Source organism: Oncorhynchus mykiss, chromosome 3 (assembly GCF_057628025.1).
Source record: "Oncorhynchus mykiss isolate SJ-2025 chromosome 3, ASM5762802v1, whole genome shotgun sequence".
Lineage (NCBI taxonomy): Eukaryota > Metazoa > Chordata > Actinopteri > Salmoniformes > Salmonidae > Oncorhynchus > Oncorhynchus mykiss.
In genome coordinates this window covers 79,216,165-79,234,891 of record NC_143024.1, presented here as the reverse complement: position 1 = coordinate 79,234,891, position 18,727 = coordinate 79,216,165, and the positions used below count along the sequence as shown (strand labels likewise).

At 43.9% G+C, this 18,727-nt stretch overlaps 1 protein-coding gene across 3 annotated transcripts; it reads right to left on the bottom strand.

The window, feature by feature from the left end:
* Positions 1–6,967: 6,967 nt before the first annotated feature.
* On the bottom strand, positions 6,968–18,615 carry LOC110520448 (chromatin assembly factor 1 subunit B). 3 transcript variants are annotated; one of them, XM_021597773.3, is made up of 15 exons: positions 17,727–18,615; positions 17,564–17,615; positions 17,014–17,146; positions 16,556–16,688; positions 14,693–14,813; positions 14,469–14,572; positions 13,218–13,314; positions 12,971–13,055; positions 12,481–12,574; positions 11,536–11,605; positions 10,831–10,922; positions 10,559–10,718; positions 9,206–9,808; positions 7,943–8,022; positions 6,968–7,685 (listed from the first exon to the last, which is right to left on the bottom strand). In XM_021597773.3, the coding sequence occupies exons 3-15, from the start codon at positions 17,137–17,139 to the stop codon at positions 7,564–7,566; spliced, it is 1,887 nt and encodes a 628-aa protein (XP_021453448.1). In that variant the 5' UTR covers positions 17,140–17,146; positions 17,564–17,615; positions 17,727–18,615; the 3' UTR covers positions 6,968–7,563. The 3 variants fall into 3 exon arrangements, with proteins under 3 accessions (XP_021453448.1, XP_021453446.1, XP_021453449.1); XM_021597771.3 differs by lacking the exon at positions 17,727–18,615 and having other exon boundaries at positions 17,564–17,676; XM_021597774.3 differs by lacking the exon at positions 17,727–18,615 and having other exon boundaries at positions 17,014–17,143; positions 17,564–17,623.
* Between the last annotated feature and the right edge of the window lie 112 nt (positions 18,616–18,727).

Genomic DNA, 18,727 nt, shown 5'->3' with positions numbered 1-18,727 from the left:
AGTAACAAAGCCTACCATCAGTAACACACTACGCCGCCAGGGACTCAAATCCTGCAGTGCCAGATGTGTCCCCCTGCTTAAGCCAGTACATGTCCAGGCCCGTCTGAAGTTTGCTAGAGAGCATTTGGATGATCCAGAAGAAGATTGGGAGAATGTCATATGGTCAGATGAAACCAAAATATAACTTTTTGGTAAAAACTCAACTCGTCATGTTTGTAGGACAAAGAATGCTGAGTTGCATCCAAAGAACACCATACCTACTGTGAAGCATGGGAGTGGAAACATCATGCTTTGGGGCTGTTTTTCTGCGAAGGGACCAGGACGACTGATCCGTGTAAAGGAAAGAATGACTGGGGCCATGTATCGTGAGATTTTGAGTGAAAACCTCCTTCCATCAGCAAGGGCATTGAAGATTAAACGTGGCTGGGTCTTTCAGCATGATCATGATCCCAAACACACCGCCCGGGCAACGAAGGAGTGGCTTCGTAAGAAGCATTTCAAGGTCCTGAAGTGGCCTAGCCAGTCTCCAGATCTCAACCCCATAGAAAATCTTTGGAGGGAGTTGAAAGTCCATGTTGCCCAGCAACAGCCCCAAAACATCACTGCTCTAGAGGAGATCTGCATGGAAGAATGGGCCAAAATACCAGCAACAGTGTGTGAAAACCTTGTGAAGACTTACAGAAAACGTTTGACCTCTGTCATTGCCAACAAAGGGTATATAACAAAGTATTGAGAGAAATACTTATTTTCGACCATAATTTGCAAATAAATTCATAACAAAATCCTACAATGTGATTTTCTAGATTTTTTTTCTCATTTTGTCTATCATAGTTTAAGTGTATGATGAAAATGACAGGCCTCTCTCATCTTTTTAAGTGGGAGAACTTTTTCTGGGTGGCAGGTTTTTCTGGGTGGCAGGTTTTTTTAGGTGGCAGGCTTTTCTAAGAGGCAGGTTTTTCTAGGTGGCAGGTTTTTCTAGGTGGCAGGCTTTTCTGGGTGGCAGGCTTTTCTAGGTGGCAGGCTTTTCCTCTGGCTGAAGTATCACCTCCAAGTGTTTCTGGGTCAACCTCTTTCTTTTCCTCCTGTTGGTTCCTTTTCAAGGACCGCCGATTGATATTGGTGGCCGGTTTTCTTAGGGTGTGTCCAATCAAACTCCACTTTCTTCTTTTAATTTGTAGAACAACATGTATAAATTACAGGAAGTCAATTATGGTGTCATGCTAGAGCCATTCCACTCAATCTGTATATCTGGACAGTCTCGTCTCCAAAGGATGGTTACTTTGTCTCAAAGCAGTTGAGACCTGCTTTCTCCATGTAAAGACTCATGTTCATGCCTAGCTTGTGTGCTTGAATTTAAAAACAGCATCCAATGAAAGTTCATAGTTGTTTAACGCTGGCAGTAGTATGATGTGTCCCTTACCGCTGGGAGTAGTAGTAAAATGGGTCCCTAACCCCAAGAAGTGGTAGTATGATGGGTGCCTAACCTTGGGGAGTAGTATGATGGGGCGGCAGGTAGCATAGTGGTTAGAGCGTTGGACTAGTAACCGAAAGGGTGCAAGATCAAATCCCCGGGCTGACAAGTTAAAAATCTGTCGTTCAGTCCCTGAAAAAGGCAGTTAACCCACTATTCCTAGGCTGTCATTGAAAATAAGAATTTGTTCATAACTGAATTGCCAAGTTAAAAAAAGGTAAAAAAATTAATTAAAATGATGATGGGTCCCTAACCCCTGGGAGTAGTATGATGGGTCCCTAACCCCTGGGCTTAGTAGTTATAGTTATACCGTGGTAGCAGTAGTAGTATGATGGGTCCCTTACCGTGGTAGCAGTAGTAGTATGATGGGTCCCTTACCGTGGTAGCAGTAGTAGTATGATGGGTCCCTAACCGCAGGTGGTGGTAGTATGATGGGTCCCTAACCACAGGTGGTGGTGGTAGTAGTATGATGGGTCCCTAACCACAGGTGGTGGTAGTATGATGGGTCCCTAACAACAGGTGGTGGTGGTGGTAGTATGATGGGTCCCTAACCACAGGTGGTGGTAGTATGATGGGTCCCTAACAACAGGTGGTGGTGGTAGTAGTATGATGGGTCCCTAACAACAGGTGGTGGTAGTATGATGGGTCCCTAACAACAGGTGGTGGTGGTAGTAGTATGATGGGTCCCTAACCGCAGGTGGTGGTGGTAGTATGATGGGTCCCTAACAACAGGTGGTGGTGGTAGTAGTATGATGGGTCCCTAACCACAGGTGGTGGTAGTAGTATGATGGGTCCCTAACAACAGGTGGTGGTGGTAGTAGTATGATGGGTCCCTAACAACAGGTGGTGGTAGTATGATGGGTCCCTAACCACAGGTGGTGGTAGTAGTAGTATGATGGGTCCCTAACCACAGGTGGTGGTAGTAGTATGATGGGTCCCTAACCACAGGTGGTGGTGGTAGTAGTATGATGGGTCCCTAACCACAGGTGGTGGTAGTAGTATGATGGGTCCCTAACAACAGGTGGTGGTGGTAGTAGTATGATGGGTCCCTAACAACAGGTGGTGGTGGTAGTAGTATGATGGGTCCCTAACAACAGGTGGTGGTAGTATGATGGGTCCCTAACAACAGGTGGTGGTGGTAGTATGATGGGTCCCTAACCGCAGGTGGTGGTGGTAGTAGTATGATGGGTCCCTAACAACAGGTGGTGGTGGTAGTATGATGGGTCCCTAACCACAGGTGGTGGTAGCAGTATGATGGGTCCCTAACAACAGGTGGTGGTGGTAGTAGTATGATGGGTCCCTAACAACAGGTGGTGGTGGTAGTATGATGGGTCCCTAACAACAGGTGGTGGTGGTAGTATGATGGGTCCCTAACCGCAGGTGGTGGTGGTAGTAGTATGATGGGTCCCTAACAACAGGTGGTGGTGGTAGTAGTATGATGGGTCCCTAACAACAGGTGGTGGTGGTAGTATGATGGGTCCCTAACAACAGGTGGTGGTGGTAGTATGATGGGTCCCTAACAACAGGTGGTGGTGGTAGTATGATGGGTCCCTAACAACAGGTGGTGGTGGTAGTATGATGGGTCCCTAACAACAGGTGGTGGTAGTAGTATGATGGGTCCCTAACCACAGGTGGTGGTGGTAGTAGTATGATGGGTCCCTAACAACAGGTGGTGGTGGTAGTATGATGGGTCCCTAACAACAGGTGGTGGTGGTAGTATGATGGGTCCCTAACAACAGGTGGTGGTGGTAGTATGATGGGTCCCTAACAACAGGTGGTGGTAGTAGTATGATGGGTCCCTAACCGCAGGTGGTGGTGGTAGTAGTATGATGGGTCCCTAACCACAGGTGGTGGTGGTAGTAGTATGATGGGTCCCTAACCACAGGTGGTGGTGGTGGTAGTATAATGGGTCCCTAACCACAGGTGGTGGTGGTGGTAGTATGATGGGTCCCTAACAACAGGTGGTGGTGGTAGTATGATGGGTCCCTAACCGCAGGTGGTGGTGGTAGTATGATGGGTCCCTAACAACAGGTGGTGGTAGTAGTATGATGGGTCCCTAACCACAGGTGGTGGTAGTAGTATGATGGGTCCCTAACCACAGGTGGTGGTGGTAGTATGATGGGTCCCTAACAACAGGTGGTGGTGGTAGTATGATGGGTCCCTAACCGCAGGTGTTGGTGGTAGTATGATGGGTCCCTAACAACAGGTGGTGGTAGTATGATGGGTCCCTAACAACAGGTGGTGGTGGTAGTATGATGGGTCCCTAACCACAGGTGGTGGTAGTAGTATGATGGGTCCCTAACAACAGGTGGTGGTAGTATGATGGGTCCCTAACCACAGGTGGTGGTGGTAGTATGATGGGTCCCTAACCACAGGTGGTGGTGGTAGTAGTATGATGGGTCCCTAACCGCAGGTGGTGGTGGTAGTATGATGGGTCCCTAACAACAGGTGGTGGTAGTATGATGGGTCCCTAACCGCAGGTGGTGGTGGTAGTATGATGGGTGCCTAACCACCAGAAAGACGCAGCCAATGTTTTATTTTTTTTAGACAGACATTGACTTGAAATGTTACCAAAATCCACAGCATTATACAGACATTCATATATAAAAACATACACTACATGACCAAAAGTTTTTGGACACCTGCTTGTCAAATATCTCATTCCAAAATCATGGGCATTAACATGGAGTTGGTCCCCACTTTGCTGCTATAACAGCCTTCTCTCTTCTGGGAAGGCTTTCCACTAAGATGTTGGAACATTGCTGCAGGGACTTGCTTCCATTCAGCCACAAGAGCACTGATGTTGGGCGATTACGCCAGGCTCACATTCGGCGTTCCAATTCATCCAAAAGTGTTTGATGGGGTTGAGGTCAGGGCTCTGTGCAGGCACAATGAGACGGCACACAATTGGCCAAGCGTTGTCCGGGTTAGGGGAGGGTTTGGCTGGCTGGGATGTCCTTGTCCCATCGCGCTCTAGCGGGCCGGGCGCATGCACGCTGACATGGTAGCCAGTTGGACGGTGTTTCGTTCTGACACATTGGTGCTGCTGGCTTCTGGGTTGAGCGAGCAGTGTGTCAAGAAGCAGTGCGGCTTGGCAGGGTCGTGTTTTGGAGGACGCATGGCTCTCGACCTTCGCCTCTCCATACGGGAGTTGCAGCAATGGGACAAGACTAAAACTACCAATTGGATATCACAAAATTGGGGAGAAAAAGGTGGTAAAATGTACCCCCCCTCCCCCAAAAAATACAAGAAGTTATTCGACACCAATCTCAACAAACCATTTCTGTATGTCTCTTGGTGTGCACATGGGGCATTGTCATGCTGAAACATGAAAGGGCCTTCTCCAAACTGTTGCAACAGAATCGTCTAGAATGTCATTGTATGCTGTAGCGTCAACATTTCCCTTCACTGGAACTAAGGGGCCTAGTCCGAACCATGAAAAACAGCCCCAGACCATTATTCCACCACCACCAAACTTTACAGATGGCACTATGCATTCGGGCAGGTAGCGTTCTACTGGCATCTACCAAACCCAGATTTGTTTGTCGGACTGCCAGATGGTGAAGCGTGATTCATCACTCCTGAGAACGCGTTTCCACTGCTCCAGAGTCCAATGGTGGCGAACTTTACACCACTCCATTGCGCATGGTGATCTTAGGCTTGGGTGCTGCTGGTTGGCCATGGAAACCCATTTCATGAAGCTCCCAACGAACAGTTCTTGTGCTGACACTGCTTCCAGAGGCAGTTTGGAACTTGATAGTGAGTGTTGCAACCGAGGACAGGTGATTTTTAAGCTCTTCACCACTCCCATTCTGTTAGCTTTTGTAGCCTACCACTTCGTGGCTGAACAGTTGTTGCTCCTAGACGTTTCCACTTCACAATAACAGCACTTACAGTTGACCGGGGCAGCTCTAGCAGGGCAGAAATTTGACAAACTGACTTATTGGAAAGGTGGCATTCTATGACAGTGCCACTTTGACAGTCACTGAGCTCTTCAGTAAGACAATTCTACTGCTAAAGTTTGTCTGTGGAATTTGCATGGCTGTGTGCTCGATTTTATACATCTATCAGCAAATGGGTGTGGCTGAAATAGCAGAAGGCATTTTACATACTTTTGTACAGTGCCTTCGGAAAGTATTCAGACCCCTTGACTTCAACATTTTGCTAAGTTACAGCCTTATTCTAAAATTGCTTAAATTGTCCCCCCCCCCCCCCTCAATCTACACACATAATAATCTACCCATAATCTACCCATAATAACAAAGCAAAAACTGTTTCAGAAATGTTTGCTAATTTATAAAATAAAAAACTGAAATATTACATTTACATAAGTATTCAGATCCTTTACTCAGTACTTTGTTGAAGCACCTTTGGCAGTGATTACAGCCTCGAGTCGTCATGTGTGTGATGCTACAAGTTGGCACACCTGTATTTGGAGAGTTTCACCCATTCTTCTCTGCAGATCCTCTCACACTCTGTCAGGTTGGATGTGGAGCGTTGCTGCATGGCTATTTTCAGGTCTCTTCAGAGATGTTCGATCGGGTTCAAGTCCGGGCTCTGGCTGGGCCACTCAAGGACATTGAGACTTATCCCGAAGCCTCTCCTACGTTGTCTTGGCTGTGTGCTTAGGGTTGTTGGAAAGTGAACCTTCACCCCAGTCTGAGGTCCTGAGTGCAGGAGCAGGTTTTCATCAAGGATCGCTCTGTACTTTGCTCCATTCACCTTTGCCTCAATCCTGACAAGTCTCCCAGTCCCTGCTGCTGAAAAACATCCCCACAGCATGACGTTACCACCACCATGCTTCACCGTAGGGATGGTGCCAGGTTTCCTCCAGACGTGACTCTTAGTTTTCAGGCCAAAGAGTTATTGGTTTCATCAGACCAGATAATCTTGTTTCTCATGGTCTGAGAGTTCTTTAGATGCATTTTGGCAAACTCAGAGTGGGCTGTCATGTGCATTTTACTGAGTGGCTTCCGTCTGGCCACTCTACCATAAAGGCCTGATTGGTGGAGTGCTGCAGAGATGGTTTTCCTGGAAGGTTCTCCCATCTCCAGAGAAACTCTGGAGCCCAGTCAGTGACCATCGGGTTCTTGGTCACCTCCCTGACAAAGGCCCTTCTCCCTCAATTGCTCAGTTTGGCCAGGCAGCCAGCTATAGAAAGAGTCTTGGTGGTTTCAAACTTATTCCATTTAAGAATGAGGGACCTTAAGTGCTGCAGAATGTTTTGGTACCCTTCTCCAGATTTGTGCCTCGACACAATCCATTCTCATAGCTCTACGGATAATTCCTTCGACCTCATGGCTTGGTGTTTTCTCTGACATGCACTGTCAACTGTGGGACCTTATCGACATGCGTGTGCCTTTCCAAATCATGTCCAATCAATTGAATTGACCACAGACTGCAATTGAGATGTAGAAACAGCTCAAGGATGATCAATGAAAACAGGATGCCCCTGAGCTGATTTGAGTCTCATAGCAAAGAGTCTGAATACTTATGTAGAAAAGGTTTGTTTTTAATAACTTTGCAAACATGTCTAAAAACATGTTTTCACTTTGTCATTATGGGGTATTGTGTGTAGTTTGCTGAGGAAAATGTTTTATGTAATACATTTTACAATAAGGCTGTCGCATAAGAAAATGTGTAACAAGTCAAGTGGTCGGAATACTTTCCAAAAGGCACTGTATATATAGTGTACTAATATAATACTTATACAGACAATAATTCTGACTAAAAGTCAATGACCATTGAGTTTCATACGTGATCTAGGCTTCTTTTAGACTGAGGTGGTTTATCTTAAACTTTTTGTTTCATATCCTTTATTTAAATTTCACAATAACCTGGTTATCCACCAAAAAGAGCTACAGATTGAGAACGTGAAGTTACAAAAACATCCATAATAATGTTAGAAGGAAAATGCCAGTCTTCGCTCTGTGAACTTGTGTTTTAGCTGACAACACCAGTCTATGCAGTTCAGTAGGCTAAACTCCAAAAGTGTGTGTGAGTGTAGGAGGATAATATGTGAGTTGCATGTTGACACCACTCTCTGTGCTGCTCTGTACTCGTGCTTCAGGGTTCTTAGTAACGTGGGGTCCTTAGGGTTTGGGTGTTGACCCTGAGGCTGGAGCCACCCCTGTCTTGCCTGCCAGGGTGTTGGTTTTGGTCCTCTTGGACTCTGGGGGCTGGCACACAGGGTCAGTGGGGGGAGAGGGCCGTTCTGGGGAAATAAGTTGAACCAAAAGAGATGCATCAATCATAGGCAGAACACCGGACTGGATAAAACAAACAGTTCTCAGGAATAAGATTTCACATAATTTAGTATACTCAAATGTTGTTGATGTTTCATTAGTTGGGCTCTCAGAGGCAGACCCCGTTACAAAGACCAGTAATGATAATACTGTCCATAGCCAATCGCTGGTCTTGTTGTAAAGTGCTTGGCCAATCGCGTCATAAGTTGTTGCAGGATATACTGACCATGTTTGGCTTTCTCTGTGGAGGAGTGTGTGCTGAAGGCAGCTGGAGATCTGGAGATGACAGGAGTCAGAGATATCCGTCTGAAAACAAAAGGTAGAGAGAGAGAACAGTCACTTAGAATGGGATTCTACCCGACTCTTGAGTAGGTGGCTGAGGAATTAGTCCTAAGACAACAGCAGAACTCAACATACAGCTACTATTCTATCAGTGTAGGCCTACATAAGAAACACTTCCACCTAATTTAGGATTCATAGAGAAAAGGTAGACCTGCAAATAATAACAAATATAACTTCACTTCTGCCCATTCAATCTGTGTTCATATAGACTGATAATGTCCCACACACACAGCCCATCTATTATCTGCCGGCAGCTTCTCAGGATAATCAGTACTTGATTAACAGTGGGGAGGTCCAACAAACCCTGAATACCAGACAGGGTTTGTTCTGACAGACAGTAGCTAATGACCAAACATGCCACAAGCACGCTCATCATTTTGTCACACAACAAATGACAAATCATCTGCAACATCTGAAAATCTAAGTTTACAAAATAATTCACAACCATTTGCAATAAATGGAAACATTAGTGGGGAAATGGCTCAATGTCCTTCCCTACACTAGGCATGTTGCCTGGCTGGTGCTCCCATCTCCCACCAGCCTCTCCCAGTCTAACTGCTCCTTTCCATCCAGTGATGTGGCAGTTATGTAGTAGCTGTATGTAGGCACCAGTCAGGCTGTCTGGCTCCACTCACCACAGGCCATTTGAATGAGAGTTTGCATTACATTTACATAGCGTAGTCTTGCGAGAGAGAGCGAAGCAGTCCGGCTACCTCGTTTTAGCATCTAGGCTATAGCATCAAGCAGCATTACATTTACATTTTAGTCATTTAGCAGATGCTCTTATCCAGGACAACTTAGTTAGTGCATTCATCTTAAGACAGCTAGGTGGGACAACCACATCAAAATAAGTACATCTTTCCTCAATAAAGTAGTTATCAGAAAAGTCAGTTCCCGTAGGAACAGTGAGAGCAGGATAGTTCTGAGCTTATGGACCAGGGGCAGACATTACAGCGAGAAGGGTTTCATCTATCCCTTTATGTAGTGGTGATTCAACCAGGATCAAGATACATCAGCGTGCAAAAGCTACTCACACATGCAGACACACACTCTCACGGAATACATGCACCAACTCTGACTCACAGGCAAGCATTTAAACAGAGACAGGCAAAAACACAGACACACAATCTTGTATTTGTGCTCTTACCTGGGGGCAGGCCCTTTAGGGGAGGTGCTAGCTTTAGGGGTGCTGGGGCCCAGGGTTTTACCGCTGCTGCATTGGGCTTTTGGCGTGAGGCAGGGCTGGGCTATAGAGGGGGCGAGGGGGGTGTTGGGGGTAGAGAGGGTGAGGCGAGGCTGCTGAGGGGTGGAGGGTGTGCTGGTGCTGGCCGTGGTGGTGGTTTTGAGGGGACTAGCAGCAGCCGCTTTGGGGGTGCTGGGCTTGCCCCACCCCTCCAGGGTGTTGAGGGTGATCCTACGGGGCTGGGTCTTGGCCCTACCAGGGTTCTTCTTCTCCTCTCCCCCAGGGGTCAGGGGGGTGCCAGGGGAGGTGAGTGAGGAGATGGGGGTGCTGGGGGCCTCTTTAGGGGTGGGGTGAATAGGGGCGGTGCTCTCTGTTGTTTTGGGGACGGGGGACACCGTGCGGGCCGTTGCAACCTTCTTGCCCTTCTTTTCGAGCCCGTTGCCAGGGGTGACGACCTCCAGGACAGGGGGCTCCTTGAGGGGCGTGCCCAGCTCGCCAGGGGAGAAGGACAGGAAGGAGCAGTAGCCATCTGTAGACGACACCGCCAGGAAGGAACCATCCCGAGACCTACAAAAGGATATGACATCACTAAAGAGACTGGGTGAAAACACCACAGATCGGAACAATGCCACACAACAACTAATTAAACAGTACTTAGAGGTTACCCCTAAACACTGACACAGGATCAGATATTTTTCAGTGCATTTTAGGATTGGGAGTAGTGGGGTCATCGGATCCTAGATCTGTGCTTAAGGCATCTTCTACCTCAAGCTCATCAAAAACAGAGCGGAATGTTTTGCTCTTAATTGTAATCAGAGGGCTGATATAAATGCTATGCATGCCAGTCTCTCTTGGCTTAGAGTTGAAGAGAGACTGACTGCATCACGGATTTTTATAAGAAACATCAATGTGTTGAAAATCCCAAATTATTTTCAGTCAACTTACACACAGCTCTGACACACACACTTACCCCACCAGACATGCCACCAGGGGTCTTTCACAGTCCCCAAATCCAGAACAAATTAAAGAAAGCATACAGTATTATATAGAGCCCTTATTGGATGGAACTTCCTCCCATCTCATATTGCTCAAATAAACAGAAAACCTGGTTTTAAAAAAACAGATAAAGCAACACCTCACGGGCACCACACCTCTTCCCTATCTGACCTAGATAGTTTGTGTGTATGCATTGATATGTAGGCTACGTGTGCCTTTTAAAATAAATGTATGTAGTTCTGTCCTTGAGCTGTTCTTGTCTAATGATGATGTTCTGTATTGTGTCATTCTGTATTATGTTGCATGTTTTGTGTGGACTACCAGGTGAGGTCGCTGAGTGTGTGGTAGTGGATGTTGGAGACGTAGCCGAAAGGTAGGGTCTGCTGAGTGTCATAGAGGAAGATGGAATCCTCAGAGGCCACAGCAAACACCAGTCTGTAGGGCAAGCCAAACGTGTTGGGCAGAGGCTGGGCACTGCCATCTGGGGAGCAGAGAGAGAGTTAGCTATCCTTTTATATCTTGGGTAATAAGAGTTTGCTGAATAAATGAAATATATACATGAGTAATAATCAGTAGAAGAGCTGTGTCTTTACCCTCTCCCTTCTTGGTCCTCAGCTCAAAGTAGACAGGGCAACAGCGTACAGCCAGGGTGGCTTTAGCAGGGCAGGGCAGGTGAGCTATGGGCCTGCAATACAGAAAGGCAGATGAATCCAGTTTCACCCTTACTCTGATACAGCTACACACTAAGAGAGACTTATCAGAGCTGGGATGATAAACTGAAAATGATCCACACTGATCACTTATTGCAGGTATTTGGCCGATATCGTTCATTACGATAGCCTATATTAGAGAAAAGTTCTAAATTTAAAAAAGTTTGCTAATATGGGTGATTGTTAATGGGACAATTAATGGGTACAACCATCAAACTAGTAGTAGTAGTTTAAGAATCAGTTATTTAAAAAAAAAATGGTGCACATTAGTGTTATAAACCTTTCGTTCTCTCATCAATTCAGGCAATTTACCGCAATATGGATCTTTGTCCATATCCAGCTCTAAGACATACAGTAGAGCAGCGGTTCCCAACTCCAGTCCCTGGACAAGCATGCCTGATTCTACTTGTCAACTAATCATCAAGCTATCCAACAAAATGTGTGTTGCTGGGGGTACTGGAGGATTGGAGTTGGGAAATACTGACCTAGAGCAACAGACCCAGAGACAGCAGCTAACTCCAGACCTGGACAGTCTCAGTTCAATTCATCTTTATTGTCCACAAAGGGCTATTCGTTGGCAGCAGTTACCTCTTGAGGCTCTTTCTGGAGAAGACGTATGTGGTGTTGGTGATGTTCTCCCCCGCCTCCACACACCCTGCTACAGAGAGACAGACACAAACAGACAGAGGAGAGGGGAGAGGGACACAGAGAGGGAGAAAAGAGATGGGTTAAACAGGATGTCACCCATGACCTCTACACCATCACAGGATATGACAGCAGCACAGGACACAATTACTTCCTGTTTCAAATCACCAGATGGATGTACAGAATAAAACCTGGTTGACAATGCAGGCCTCCACGCTCAAATCAGTTTTATTTTCCATGTGTGTGTGTGTTCAGACAGCAATCATTTGCTGACATGGCTATGCTAGTTGTCATAATAACGACAGGTGTGTGCGGTGGTGGTGCTCGTGCTTCCCATCACTCAGAAGTTATGTAACAAGCTAAGGTGACAATGCCTGCCATGGATGTTTCTCAGTAAACTCAAAATCATTGTGTAAGAACACCTTTAAAGGATAAAATGATCCAACTTTCAAAACTAGTCCTTTATGTCTAGCTACAGCAGTCAACTAGTTAGGTAACTGTTTAGCTTGCTAGCACATTCACTCATTTGTTTGTAAATAATTAACAAACCAGTTAGCTAGCACATGTTCTTGTCAAACTGTCAACAGAGTAGCTAGCAACCAACAAGATACGCCAAATAACTGTCTAAAGAAATCAGATTTGAACATTCAGACAGGTTGCATGGGAAAGAATCCGTTTTGTATCGGACTTCAAACCACCTACGAAGGTGGTTTAAAATGTGGCTTGAGACATCTGAATCCATTTGCTTTTTGGCTGTTCAGACTGCAGGAAATAAAACAGATTCTTATCAGATACGCAAAAAAAATGTATTTGAATCACTTCAAACTACCAATGTGAACAAGGCTTAGCTGTTTCTGTGTGAGTGCGTGTGTGTGTGTGTGCGTTTACCTGGGGCGAGCAGGAAGGAGCCGTCCGGTGTGAAGGTGAGGCGTCTGAAGAAAGACCTCATGCTGTCGTCATGGAACATTCGGTACTGTTTCACCTGCACACAAATAAACAGACAAACACCATCACATTAAAAAGAGTGTTTGGTGTGTGTATGATTGTGTTTAGTGTGAGTGTATAGATAGCTGTTTAGCAACAAAACTGACACATATGGGGCAAAACAGACAGAGTTGGCTTAGTGCTGACATCATCTAAGCTATAGTTCGTCTCCTGTCAAAACACCTCAAAACAAGACATGGTATCAAGAAAAAGACAAAACTAGCTGAAACAAGTTACTTACAATTCCCCAATGGTAGCTTGTCATAGTTGGCAGCTTTCTGGCTATGCAGAATCAAAACAGACTTCTACCCGATTGAAGTGTGCACATCGTTTTCTTTACGTTGTCAGCTAACCCATCTATGGGAGAACATTTGTCCACTCAGCTCATACTGACCTCTCCCTCCGCAGCTGATCCAGAGCTCATCTTACTGACACTGTAGACTTTCCTCCTGCTCTGAGTACTGTACACACGCATCACCCTGAGGGAGAGACAGATCATCAATCATATAACACTGTTTAATAAGGTTCAGATCTACAAGTCCATGTTGGTTCTTTGTTTATGTATCATGTTAGTCCCACTGATCACTGATAAAAGGAGACAAAATGTCTTACAGGGGACCAGAGGCTGGGTGTGTTCCTACCTGTCACAGCTGAGTGTGGCCACATACTGGCCCAGCGGGTCCCAGGTCACTCCCTGCACATAGCTCTTATGGTCGTTAAAGATGCACAGCTTCTGACCTGAGAAATACAACACATATTACCGGTGTTATAACTAATTATAAACTGGGTGGTTTGAGCCCTGAATGTTGATTGGCTGGCAGCCATAGTATATCAGACCGTATACCACTGGTATGACAAAACATTTATTTTACTGCTCTAATTACATTGGTAACCAGTTTATAATAGCAATAAGGCACCTCGGGAGTTTGTCATATATGGCCAATATACCACGGCTAAGGGCTGTATCCAGGTATAAAAAGATCAAGGACATCAACCACCCGAGCCTCAGCCTGTTCACCCTGTTACCATCCAGAAGGTCAGTACAGGTGCATGAAAGCTGGGACCGAGCTGGGACTGAGAAACAGCTTCTATCTAATCCTGAACGTTGATTGGTTAAAATCGCATTCCAGATGGTGTCTATTACACAAGTTACCACCGGCTAAATCTATGATGTTAAAATGCCTATTTACTCTGTTCCATTTGAGTGAGCAATTCACTCTCATCAGCCCAGACAGGGAAGTTATAAACTTGATCTCCACTATAAAAAGCCACTAGACATTATCTCACATTTCTTTAAGACTAACATTTAGTTTTCAACAGCAGAGATTTATATCAACCTTGCTGTCTGTCTCTCTGACATGTGCAACATTGTTTCAATACTCAAATTTGATCTCGATCTCCAACTGTCCCATAGTAATGATCGTGTTGGGGTATTATCCCTTACTGAACACACACACACACACACACACACACACACAGAGGTATACAGTTGTGTGTGTGTGGCACCCTTTCAGATTTATTAAATAATTCACCTTTTTTTCTAAAAATAAGTTGAACTAAAAAATAACAACTTTTGGCCACCAACACCTTATTGGATTTTCAACATTACAGAAACAAATGTATTTAGCTCCAAGGTGGCAATAATTTTGTCCATGCCATGTCTTTATTTTCTAAATTAAAATAGTTAAAAAAGTTTACAAAATACTATTAATTCCGCAATGTTGAAAAGCCAATAAGGTGAGGTGACCAAATGTTTTTCTTCAATTTGAATTATTTTAGAAGACCTAGAGAATTAAAGTCCAAGGGTGCCAATATACAGTATTTGGCCGCAAATGTAACTGAATAGACATATTTAGACACACAAGCTATATGTAATCTCACACACATCTTACCCTTTGTTACATCCCACATAATGGCAGTGTTGTCCACAGAACCAGAGACCATGAAGTTCCCATCCCGGGTCCAGCTGATATCATACACATCCTCAATATGTCCCCTACAAAACACAACACCATTTAAACAGTGCACACACAAACAGTCACAAATGTGATTATGAAGTAATACACAGGGAAGGGACAATGTATTGTAGATAAGGGGAGTGATTAAAGGGTATCACCGAAGGGTCTTGACCACGCTCCAGCTCTCCTTGTTGAGCTGACTATCCTCCTCCTCCTGGAACGACGGGGCCTGCTCAGGCTCCTTATTGTCATTCAGCTTCCACAGCAGGATGGCTGAATCTGTTGCACAGAGTCATCAACACACAGTCATTAACACACACACTGAATATTTGTTATCAAAGCAGTCTACAACCAGCTAAATTGGCCGATGAAGTCACCAGCGATGGATTTAGTCGCACATATTTTGGGCAGGAGCAGATACATTTTGTTTTCTCAATGTCTATCGGTGTGTGCGTCTATGTCTGCCCAAGACAGCTCGCGAATAGATTTAGAATATTGATAAGTGACATTTGGATGTCGAGTGTGCATCGTCTCAATGCTCATTTTGACCAAAACACTTGCCTACTCGAGTAATCACTATCGAACACATCAGTAAGTGGCCAATCGATAAAGGGCTTAGGGGCCAAGTGTTCGGTTAGAGATTCTGCCTAGCTATGACTTGAACATAGTAAAGTACAAAAAAAAATTATGCTCTGGATAAGTGTCCGCTAAATGACTGATATGCAAATAGCGTATTTTTCTTCAGTGTTGGCATCAATGGGTTACAATGGGAGACACTGATCATCCTTGTTCCATATATATATATATATACACACACACACAGTGCCTTGCGAAAGTATTCGGCCCCCTTGAACTTTGCGACCTTTTGCCACATTTTGCACGCCCAATTTTTCAGTTTTTGATTTGTTAAAAAAGTTAGAAATATCCAATAAATGTCGTTCCACTTCATGATTGTGTCCCACTTGTTGTTGATTCTTCACAAAAAAAATACAGTTTTATATCTTTATGTTTGAAGCCTGAAATGTGGCAAAAGGTCGCAAAGTTCAAGGGGGCCGAATACTTTCGCAAGGCACTGTATATATATATATATATATAATATCTTTATGGCAAAACATTTGTCATACAGATGCAGTCAAATATACTGGCACCAATGATGAATATAAACCCTGGGTTGCTGATGCTATGTATTGGCCATTGAGAGGCTTTGAAGTCACCGGTTAGCCATATTGGGACTCAGTAGGAGCAGTCCTCCACAGGAATAAATAGAATTCTACAGTATTTCAATTAAATGTTGCAAGGCCAAAATGACATGGATTTGAATATTCTTTATGTGTAGTGGCGACAGTAACATTAATAATGTCCAAAAAATTATACTTGAAAAATATATAAAACAATTTCATTTATGTTTAGCTCACATAATATAATGTAAAAGTATGCATTAAGGTGTCTGTAATAGAATGAATGTGGCAAAGACAAATGTAGACATTAATAAATGCATTTCTATAGCTTCCAAAATATATATATATATTTTTTACAATGGTGGGTGAGTACCAAGATGGAGGCATGGTGGCTTCAACACAGCACCCTCGATCAGTTATCTAGTGTATAACGTATATAAATCATTTATTGGCACCCTTGCACTTTACAATGGAGAAGATCGTTTAGTTTTTTTCTTTTTAAAACTGGTTGAATGGCAATGTTTACCCTGTAAGCACCTGCAAAGTTTCACAGATTAGATTAATTACACAGTAAATGAGAATAATTGCCTCTAAGAAAATTATTTTGAATAAATGTGAACAATCTCAATTTCAGTTGATATATTGTTGATCTTGGTCCTGTGCAGTGGAAATAAAACAAATACACATATAAACAAATGTTTTTTCAACTTATTTGAGAATAGTGAATCATGCAAGGGTGTCAATATACTGTATCTAACCACATCTTTATATATTATAGCAAACTATTTTATTTGTCAATTATGCTATAGTTGATATATACACGTTTGCTACATCATGACCCACCATCTCCTCCAGAAGCGAGCAGCTCACTGTTGGGGCAGAAGCGCACCACGTTGACAGCCTTGGTGTGCCGTGCAAGGTTGGACAGGAAGTCCACCACTGCTTTCCCATCGGGCCCCATCTCCACACGCCACAACTAACCACAGGAAGTGACCTCACACGTTATAGCATCACACAGACCCACTACACTCATTAGGTCATTATCTCTCTTAATAGTATATCACCATACAATACATTATTAGTTTCCTTTACCAAGCTCTCTGTGTGTGTGTGTGACAATCTGCTAATGCATACAAAGTGTTCACGGTGTGTGCATATGTGTGCATATGAGAGTGAGAGAACAATAGAGACTGGTCTCAATTCCAGGTGGGATACTTGAAACAACCCCAGAGAATGAATGACTAAACAACAATGGAGGGGTTGTTTTAAACAGATAACGTCAGTAGCTAACTGTTGCTCACCCTGACAGTGGTGTCCACTCCCGCTGTGGCCAGCCTGTGTATGCGGCCCTCTGAGTTGTGCTGGAAGTCCAGACTGTAGACAGGTTCTTTGTTGTGCCACGCAATCTCACATGTTATCACCTTCATCTTGCTACTAAATACAGGCAAAGAGAGTAACGTTAACGTTAGCTAACTGAAAATGCGATGTCAGTTAGACTAGAGACAGCTAGTAACGTAAACAGTTAGTTAGCTAACTACAGCAAATAAACAAACAGCAGATGTTGTTGACACCGATAGTCACTTGCAATACATACTGGGAAGGCAGTGGAGAAAGTTGGGCCATTAACCACTTTCAAGTGCTCTCAAAGTTACATTCATTTTTTTTTAAGAGTTAGCTTGGTAGCTACTGGTTTGCTTAGTTCAGCCATGGCTAAACTAGTTTAATTCGATTGCTGTGTGTTGAAGTAAAACAATTTGCGAAGACACATGAACAATTATGTTATATCAAATATTGGATTATTCAAATACGCATCCAGAACAAATCCATAAATATGCATGTATCTCTGCCTACCAGTTTTTTTCCACTGATTAACTTTTCTGCTGCGTCCCGCGCGGAGTCAAATCTACAAGCGGGCAGCAGAGAGAAAACATTGGTTTCCCGCGTAGAGTTCGGAAAAAACTTCCGGTAGAGAAGTCAGCAGTGATAGGCTGAGAAGGGAAGGGGCGGGTAATACCAGAGTAGTCCAGGGGGTTCCACGAGCTTCTATATAGCCACAGATTCCACAGCCAGAAAGTCCAAATTGGCACACACACACACAAAAAAAAATGCCTTTGCTCTTAATTTAAATTCAGTGTTAGGTTTAAAACGAAATGGGCGAGGTTTATGACTTGGTGTCAGGAGCTTGCCAGCTTGTAGTCCTAAAAACAGGAAATTATTTAGCTCTGGTTCTTTCAGCCATTCCTATAGGCAAAATGAATGTCGAAATAGGATTTTTGGAATACACGCCGAAAATAGGGTCAGAGGTTATTAACACAGGCTCATTAAATATTATGTTTTGTTCTATGAGATAACCTGACCCTTATGAAATATGAAGCCTTTATGCAATTTAAATTACATAAATGCTTAAAGTGATATTAGTTTATATCATAGAACAAAACGTATAAGATCTCCTACGCCTGTGCTTACCAGACCTTAATTTCAGCGTTTATCCAAAAACTCCATACATTTTTCCAAAGGCTTCATTCAACGAACCACCGTGGTTAGTGCCTACAAAAAGACGCCATTGCTATAGTCCGCCATAGCGGACGCGTTTTTGCCGCCTTTCATTTTTCACATTGTGAATTTTTCAAAATATTCAAGTTAATTGTGTATATGTTGTAGGCTTATATTGGCATGACGTTTTGATAGCTGTGTAATTCTCTAGGACAAGGTGAGTTTTATAATTATATTTGCCTCAATTTACTCTTAAATTCACAATGCAAATGATTGATTCCAGTTAACTGCGCACATCTCTCTAGGACAAGTTATCAAAACGTCAAGCCAAGGTAAACCTACACAAAACACAGACCTTATACAGTAGGTCTAAAATTGCAGGTGGAAAAATGTATGGTGAAAAAACAATTAGAACCATTTCCGGGTTTTATGACTCATACTGTGGCACCCAATTGTGTCTGGGTAATTTAAAATCTGTAAATCTGCATTCCAGAATAACATATGACATGCAAGCCATTGTAA